General features: G+C 36.3%; 3 protein-coding genes across 12 annotated transcripts; 2 read left to right on the top strand and 1 right to left on the bottom strand.

The window, feature by feature from the left end:
• The first annotated feature begins 193 nt into the window (after positions 1-193).
• On the top strand, positions 194-5,634 carry LOC129578104 (putative glycerol kinase 5). 10 transcript variants are annotated; one of them, XM_055466225.1, is made up of 10 exons: positions 270-1,515; positions 1,607-2,504; positions 2,613-2,918; positions 3,010-3,273; positions 3,364-3,453; positions 3,580-3,819; positions 3,943-4,035; positions 4,140-4,478; positions 4,823-4,986; positions 5,125-5,634. In XM_055466225.1, exons 3-10 carry the CDS (start codon positions 2,802-2,804, stop codon positions 5,405-5,407), a joined length of 1,590 nt encoding a protein of 529 aa, XP_055322200.1. In that variant the 5' UTR covers positions 270-1,515; positions 1,607-2,504; positions 2,613-2,801; the 3' UTR covers positions 5,408-5,634. The 10 variants fall into 10 exon arrangements, with proteins under 10 accessions (XP_055322199.1, XP_055322204.1, XP_055322200.1 ...); XM_055466224.1 differs by lacking the exon at positions 1,607-2,504 and having other exon boundaries at positions 194-1,278; XM_055466229.1 differs by lacking the exon at positions 1,607-2,504 and having other exon boundaries at positions 269-592; positions 2,737-2,918.
• Positions 5,635-5,752: 118 nt separating this feature from the next.
• On the bottom strand, positions 5,753-6,522 carry LOC129578107 (40S ribosomal protein S29). Its single transcript, XM_055466232.1, has 3 exons — positions 6,362-6,522; positions 6,026-6,125; positions 5,753-5,878 (listed from the first exon to the last, which is right to left on the bottom strand). The coding sequence occupies exons 1-3, from the start codon at positions 6,421-6,423 to the stop codon at positions 5,870-5,872; spliced, it is 171 nt and encodes a 56-aa protein (XP_055322207.1). The 5' UTR covers positions 6,424-6,522; the 3' UTR covers positions 5,753-5,869.
• A 325-nt stretch (positions 6,523-6,847) lies between these two features.
• On the top strand, positions 6,848-8,438 carry LOC129578106 (60S ribosomal protein L18). The gene is made up of 3 exons (XM_055466230.1): positions 6,848-6,952; positions 7,099-7,185; positions 7,831-8,438. Exons 1-3 carry the CDS (start codon positions 6,950-6,952, stop codon positions 8,305-8,307), a joined length of 567 nt encoding a protein of 188 aa, XP_055322205.1. The 5' UTR covers positions 6,848-6,949; the 3' UTR covers positions 8,308-8,438.
• Positions 8,439-8,645: the final 207 nt, after the last annotated feature.

Here is an 8,645-nt window from a genome sequence, read left to right as displayed (position 1 = left end):
ATGCACACAAATGCAATGTGGTCCGAGCGAGCCAAACGAGCATGCTACGCAAGCAAACGACAACGCATACATGCATAAATAGAAAACGTCATCGTACGATGCGCTCTCTTTTTCTCTGGACAAGATAGCCACAGAGGTTATAATTGTATGTGTGTATATGTATCGTTGTGTGCACCGTACATTCCTTCGCATTCGATTCACATCGTTCGATGCGTGTACACTGGTGTGTACGTTGTATGATACGCGTGGATCGTCGTCAATGAAGAAGAAGAGTATTCGGTATTGTGTAAGCGAGAGAGCGACACATACATTTTACTTACGACCTACGACATACGACTATTAGTGAATGAACGGTCGCATGGTAATTGACAACTTACCGCAATCGAACAAAAATATCACTTGAGAATGCTGTTAAGGAAACCTTACACGGCATTTAGCAGAATATCGATACAAATATAAAAGAAAAAAAAACACCACGTAAATATCGAAAGAACAAAGTCAGGATAAAAAAGAAATTACTGGCCGCCTCCGAACACTTGTGAACGACATTCGAATTGAAATATGTCATAGAAATGAAAAGTTAGTCAAAAAGGTGTGAAATTCAGTATCTGACCGAAAAAAAAATTCTAACCGTAAATATTTATTTCTTCTCTCATTTTATCGCTGTTTACATTGTATTCCACGCTTGATTTTTATCATGCGGTAACAAGATGATTTATAAGAAGAAAAAAATGTTTGAAACAGTAATCTGATTTTTATTTGAACCGAAAAAAAAGAGAATGAACTACATTGTATTCATTTCAATTAAAGTTTAGTGCCATAAAAAATGTTTGATAGAACCAACGCGAAAAGAAAACAAGTTTTCGAATTAATTTTTCATTTGTTTCATTGACCGCAATATACAACCAACCCCATGATCCGAAACATCGTACGATGGTGTTTCATGCGTATTAAATGGCACTCAAATGTTCTTATCTATAATTACGGTTCGATTTATTTCTGACAACGGTCATTGCCACTTCGAAAGCGGTTTGTCATGTATCACAATAATTAACAAAAAAAGACAAAGAAAAACAACTATCAAAAAGAATGTTAAAAACCAACAAAAAAAAAACAGTTTTGTAATGACGACGAAGAAAAATAAATAAACCAAAATTGGTGGCAACAACAAAACGAAGCAAAAAAAAACAAGACAATTGAGAAAGAAACGTGAATTGAAAACATAAAACTGTTGTATGCTTAGTCAAATGAGCCAGAAGATTTTGTGCAATTTGTGTGGTCAGTTCTGTTTGCAAAAGAAATTAGTACGTGTTATTGGCCTGAAGAATAATGGTTTCGCGAATTGATTTACGATCAATGTATTCCATTGTTGTTGTTATTGTTGTGTTGAATAATTGACTTATTGAGAAATAGTGCGAATCATCGTTGCATTTCTGTTGAACCTGATTACCCTGATAAAGAAAAAAATAAATCACACACACGCACATACAATTTTGGAGCACGAATTTACAATAAGTAAATGTCTTATCAACACAGAGCAGTGTATTGTTAAGTGCATTGTTACCGTATTTTGCCATAACTAATCGTGTGTTTTCTGATTTCGCAGTTTATTTACATTAAACGGAAAATATGCTTGTTTCATTCGATGGATTGCATTTGCCGCCATTTAAAAAAATGTCATTCAAATCAAAAGGCATTAAATTAATATACCGCGTGTGCATGACATGACGATAAATAGAGAGGCAGAAAAAATAAAATCAAACCATCGAAATGCTAAACACTGTGACCCGACCCGATGATATTCCAATTTTCTTTAAATTATTATTCGCGCGTTCTTCGACACTTCCGTGTTCGCATCATTGATCTCCATCAGTTGCTGACTTTTTGATCTGTCGTCACTCGCTGTGTGTGTGATTATACCATGTAATCGGAAAGCTTTCGTTCGATATCCAATTTGAGTGATTGTTGTTTTTTTTTTTATCAGAGTGTCGACAGAGAGAGAGAGAGAGAGAGAGAGAGAGTGAGCTGCCGTGTGAGCGCGAGCGCGCGAACTTGTTTTCGCCTTTCGAATGCAACGCTCTTTTTTTATGTAATGGCTTGCAATGCGCGATTATTCAATTTTCAAATCATTTATTTTTCAACGTTTCGTGACTGTTGAGAAATCATTTTGGCTATTTTCGCACTATGAAAAACGCAACATCAAATCACCGTACTGTTACTCTTCGGGCCGCTTGTTCACTCCAATCACCATAATAATAATTCTGTGTTTATTACAGCGTATCGCTAACCAGTTCAAGCTCTTTGCGTATAGAAAATTTGTTGTTGTTGGTGGGGTTTGTTTTTTTCGTATGATTAATATAAAATCGAAGTGCTTCGAAAAACACAGAAAATAAACTTTCAGAAAACAAAACAAAAACCTGTCCGTTTCTAAACTGGTGGTGGAACCAGTGAATCGAAACATATCAAATCTTGCCTTGTGTCTGTCTCTCGGTTTTTGAATACATGTGTGTTAATGATAGTTGTGCTTGAATGAAAATGGATTTTTACTAAACGCGACACTTTTTTTTATTTCTCTATTCTTCTTCTTCTCTCCATAAAATCTCTATTCACAGGTTGTGCTAGTCAGCATTAAGTCGTCGACATAAGCAGCATCGTCATCGCGTGTTTCTTCTCGTTATTGTTATTATTATTTCCACGTTCGTTAAATTCTTGTTTTTCCCCTGGCCCGAAACGCAGATCGGAGATTCATTTTTTTTCCTTCCTGTTATTATTGTTATGGAGTTATAAGTTAAAAGTCCAAAATGAGCGAAAAAAGTCATGATAAAAAATATATAGCGTCGTTGGATATTGGCACCACCAGTATTAGATGCTTCATCTATGATATCAACGTTAATATTGTGGGCAAAGCATGTGCAAACGTAATTATACAAAATCTCAACATTCTTGGAATTGAATGGATTTTAACCGGAAACAATGTCGTTTGTTTTTTTCCTCTTTCGCAAATTTCAGATTGAATTGCTGTATCCACAACCGGGATACGTTGAAATCAATCCAGATGAATTGTGGCAAAAGATTTTGAAAACCATTCAAAATGCAATCAGTGATGCTCAACTCAATGCAATCGACATATCATGCCTCGGCATATCCACACAACGGAGTACATTCATCACATGGGATCGTACAACGGGTGAAACATTCCACAATTTTATTACGTGGAAAGATTTGCGAGCCGATTCAATGGTCCGAAAATGGAATGACAGTGTAACACTTAAGGTAAATCAAAATGATTAACATTTATTGCGGCTGCCTTATTGAGCAGGCCGAATAATGGTTTTAATTAACTCGTTTTGTGTAATTTTATAGCTAATGCACGGCGTATCACATTTCTTGTACATGTTTACGAGGAACAAACGCTTTCTGGCGGGAAGTGTGCTAAAGCTTATGAATGCTCAGGTAAAATTGCACTCCGATGCAATCGGTAGATTCTATTCATTACAATGAAATCAGATCTAATTTGAATATTTACTCTTTAAAATTTAATTCAATTGGTTTCTTCTGCTCTTTTTTTTTCTCGCCCAGACCACGCTTCGGCTGTCGTGGATGATTCAAAACAATAAAAAATTGCAAGCGGCAATCGAACACAAAAATGCCCTTTTCGGTACGTTAGACTCGTGGCTGTTGTACCGATTGCGACAGGGAAACGATTTAGATTTTAAGCCAGAACATATCAGTGACGTGACAAGTTGCTCAGCTACCGGATTCTATGATCCATTCACATTACAATGGGCCAAATGGGCGTTAAATTTATTTTCAATTAAGGTAAGCGATTAAATTCGCATTTCCACCGAATGGCGGATGTAATTTTCTTCTTTCGTCATTGGAGTAATTAATAGAATGTTCATTACCTTCTCTCTCTGTCTCTCTCTCTCTCACTTTATACAGGCCAATATGTTGCCAACCGTTGTAGATAATTCGTATAATTTCGGGCACATACACAGAAGTTTGCTGGGTCATGAGATTCCAATCGGATCATCGGTGAGGATTTTACTCTTTTTTAATTTGAAATTGCGTTTTTGATTAAAATCAACTATTTTTGAAATAAGACAACAGTTGAAAATGTCCCATTTGTCCATATCTAGTTGGGTGATCAATCGGCATCGATGTGGGGATCGTGTTGTTTTAATACAGGCGATATAAAAATAACCCTGGGCACAGGTTCATTTTTGAATCTCAACACTGGATCACAGTGTCCGGCTTCAATTTATGGGTTATATCCACTGGTTGCGTGGCGATACGCTGACAAAAAGAATACCGAACTGGTATATTGCATGGAAGGTGCGGCTAATGACACCGGCTCAATCATACAATGGGCCATGAATTTCGGCTTATTCCAAGACCCATCCAAATCCGCTGATATTGCAAACTCCGTTGATGATACAGAAGATGTTTACTTTGTACCTGCATTTAGTGGCTTGGGCGTAAGTTTTACTTAAGAGCCATTTTCAATTCACATTCTATTTGGAAGTTTTGTCAAAAGAAAAAAATTGGAGATCAGTTCCTTTGCAAAACAATCAGATTTACTTGCAAATCGTAATTAATACCATTTTTCTCACGTTTTTTTTTCCAACATATTACGACTTTGAAAGACCAAATTCAAAACCGAAACTTTTAATTGATATTCATAATGAAAACAATGTCGACGGCTCAAGCGATAAAATAGCAATACTTCGACTATGTTAAACAGATGTAGAGAAATTTTACGACACTTTGTAATTGTTATAGGCCCTAAAATTAATGTATTGCATGTGTTTTAAATTGATAGGCGCCAATAAATGATCATCAAGCTGCATCTGGTTTGATAGGGATTCGACCGTCAACAAAAAATGCGCATATCGTTCGTGCAATCCTTGAAAGCATCGCATTTCGGTTGACTCAACTGTACACATGCACACAAACCGAGACCAATTTCAAGTTTTCTGTTATTCGGTAAGCGATTTTTTCTCTCTCTCTTTTTTTAACGTCTTATTTCTACATTTTTCGGAGTATCATCTCTTTTTAATCGATCAAATTTTTATGTGTTTCACAATGAATTTGTTATTTTCATTTTTTCCTTCTGTGTTTTAGTGTCGATGGCGGCGTTTCCAAGAATGATTTTATATGTCAGTTGCTGGCCGATTTGACGAAGCTCAAAGTTGAGCGTGCTTTTGATTCGGAGTTAAGTGCATTGGGTGCTGGGTTTTTGGCTGGTCTTCGGGTGGGTATTTGGAATACACGAGATGAACTCGTGAAATTACGCAAAGTGGAGCGTGTGTTCGTGCCAAACGAAAGTGTGTACGAACGAAGTATGAACAAAATGAAAAATTGGGAAAGGGCTGTCAATCGTTTCAAAGGATGGTACCAACCTTAGATCGCAATACTAGATAATAAAACAATTATGTTTTATAAGTCTCTATTTTTTCCGCTGCAAAATATCAATCAATAAACGAAGTATTTTTGTACATGAAACATTCACGAGTTAAAAACAAAAACTGGTTGTTCTTCTTTTTCATTATCCAGAAAATAAAATATTGTTCATGTTCATCGCAATAAAGAAAAACGAAAAGAAATTTTTGTTGTTGATAGAAAATAACAAAACACATTTGTCTTTTTTTTTCTGTTGATGTTGTTGCAAAAATTGTTTTATTTGCAATTAATCTAAATAACTGTCAATACATTGGTTTTGGTTGGTTGCTCAATGGGAATAGTGTACAACTTGATTTCAGCGACACTTGTTGTTGTTGTTGTTGTTGTTCTTGTTGGAGGTAAGTTGGTATCGACCCTCATTTAGATTAATTCCAATGGTGAATTTTTACGAATTACAGGAATACATTTAGTCCAACTGTAAGCAAAAAGAGAGAGAGAGAGAGAGAAAGGAAACCATGAGTTTAGATGTTTACTGGGAATCGTAATCGACACATTCCATTCGGTCGATGGCAACTGTTCATTGACACGGGGTGCATGTGTGTTAAGTGTGTGTGAGGCTTACCTTCTTGAAACCAATGTCGTTGGCGTATTCTCTGAAGCATTGACGGCAGATGTTCAATGCATATTTACGGATCAAACCGTGTCTGTTTGAGCAGGCGCGGCTGAAAAATAATCAAGAAAATGACAAAATTGAATTGAAAATTCATACAGTCCATCAATAGTTCATCGATGATACAATTAGTCATGTAAATATGGCGAACTGAATTTGTGTGGTTATGAGCACGTGTACAGATTTTGAATTGTGTGAAAATCACCAAAAAATCCAAATAAACATCATAAAATTGGGAAATTTGTGCACTAAACGTTGTAGAAATTAATTTGGAATTGGTTTTCTTACCAGCATCGTGAGCCTTGGCCGTATTTTCGTGGATGAGAGTACCAAACGTTAGCGAAACCCATGTTGCTTGTATTCACTTGGAGCACAAAAAGAAAGAGGCCGAAAAAGAATTTCTATGACATTAGCTACGATATCGTCTCGCAAGTCCGAACACGATTACCACTGTAAAAACACTGAAATTGAACGTAACGCCAGCGCCACAGTGGCAAAAATGATACAGCAGTTTCGTGAAAAAATGAAACGCTGCAAAACTCTTCAACCGGATAGTTGGTTTGAAGTTAAAAAAATTATTTTACAATTTGAAAAAAATTAAAAGTTTGCGAATTTTTTTTTTTACACTCGAAACAATGCACTTTTCATTCAACATTTTAAAAATAAACTTGATTCCATTCGGTTTCACACGATAATATGTAAACGCACCCCAAGTGTCAAAAACCGGTACTCATGTGCACGTTGGCCGTAATTTCATTTTTACAAGTTGGTCACATTGGCGCTTCGACAGAATTCACATGAAGTTACTTGTTCGTTCTTTCTTTTTCTCATCAACATCAAACGTAATAGAAACGTCCGGTCTTTTCTCCTTTGATAATGGTGAGTGATGTATCGATTCTCCGGCCGAATTTTTTTTTTCATTTTCAATCATCCGATTTTGTGGCGGATTTTTTTCCAATTTTATTACATATTTACATTAATCAATGTTTCAATATGATCTAAAAAGTGTTATTTTTTAATTTTAGGGTATTGACATTTGTCATAAATACGACCGTAAGGTCCGTCGTACGGAACCAAAAAGTCAAGATGTTTACTTGCGACTTCTTGTTAAGGTAAGTTATCTTTTGTGATACACAATTTCCTCATAAAATTAACGAAAAAAAAAGATTCGATGGGAATATGGTTTATGTGATCTTGTTCTCAGTGGCTTTTCATATATCCAATTGGCTGAACATAAATAATGCAAAACTTACTATGAGTGTTGTTCGCCTTTTAGCAAGGAGTACAAGTATTTACAACGTGATAAAATAATGTTGTTGTAATGTTTGGTTATGTTTTCAAACGCATGATTATTATTGTAGACGAAGCAAAAAAGAATTGTAGCCAACAAGTGATTTGATGAAGTGAACGAATAGAATGTGCAAAAAAAATACTTACTCGATAAATTCCGTTGGAATATTTTCCTCGCAACATGCTAAATTTGATGCCAAACATACCCTGATATGAGTAGTTGTGCAAATCGAAAGCATCCCAAACTAAAATGTCAAACAACAACAATGAACGTGTGACAAAGTGTGCTTGCTTGAGTTTCAAATAAAATGGAATGCGGTGCATATAAATGTCATCACATGTGAACCAGATCATATAAACCAATACTCCCTCGAACGGAATATTTTTTGTTTTGTTTTACAAAAGTGAATGTGAACCAGAATGAATGTAACAAATTCTTGGTTTTTCTCTCTTTTTCTTTCCGGCAGTTGTACCGTTTCTTGTACAGACGTACATACAAGAAGTTCAACAAAATCATCTTGAAACGTTTGTTTATGAGCCGTATCAACCAGCCACCAATCTCGTTGCAAAAGATTGTCCGCTTCTTGAAACAGAGTGGCAAACAAGAAAAGATCGTCGTTGTTGTTGGCACCGTCACAGATGATATTCGTCTGTTGAAAGTACCAAAATTGAAATTGTGCGCTCTTCGTGTTACCGAAAAGGCACGCGGCCGCATCTTGGCTGCTGGCGGTGAAGTCATCACATTCGATCAATTGGCTGTTCGTTCACCAACCGGCAAAGGCACATTGTTGCTCCAAGGTAAACGTACCGCTCGTGTTGCCAACAAGCACTTCGGCAAAGCACCTGGTGTTCCACACTCACACACCAGACCATACGTTCGCTCCAAGGGACGCAAATTTGAACGTGCTCGTGGTCGCAGAAAGAGCTGCGGTTACAAGAAGTAAACGGGTGGTTTTGGTTCCATCGAATGCTCCGATTAAAAACATGAAGCGAAAAAATCCATCAATCCTGTGCGTTATTATATGTAATGTTACGTAAAATACAATAAAAAGCAAGGAACCCTACTAAAAAAAAACTACATGCTTTTTATTTATTGTCTGCTCTTCCCATTTGTTTTTATATTTAAATAAAGAATAAAGCCGTAGCTTTTGCTCCCGCCTGAAAATATGGATACAATCCAAATTTGATGACATCTCACCATCTTAATCTCTATACCTTATTCGCATTTTGATTGACCACGTTGTCGAGAAATAGAACATGGATTGGTTCAAGACTCAATCTA

This window comes from Sitodiplosis mosellana, unplaced genomic scaffold, assembly GCF_009176505.1.
Source record: "Sitodiplosis mosellana isolate CC-2019 unplaced genomic scaffold, AAFC_SMos_1.0 Smas_scaffold_6226, whole genome shotgun sequence".
NCBI classification, from domain to species: Eukaryota; Metazoa; Arthropoda; class Insecta; order Diptera; family Cecidomyiidae; genus Sitodiplosis; species Sitodiplosis mosellana.
Note: the sequence above shows the minus strand (reverse complement) of the source record. Positions and strands in the feature narration are given on the sequence as shown.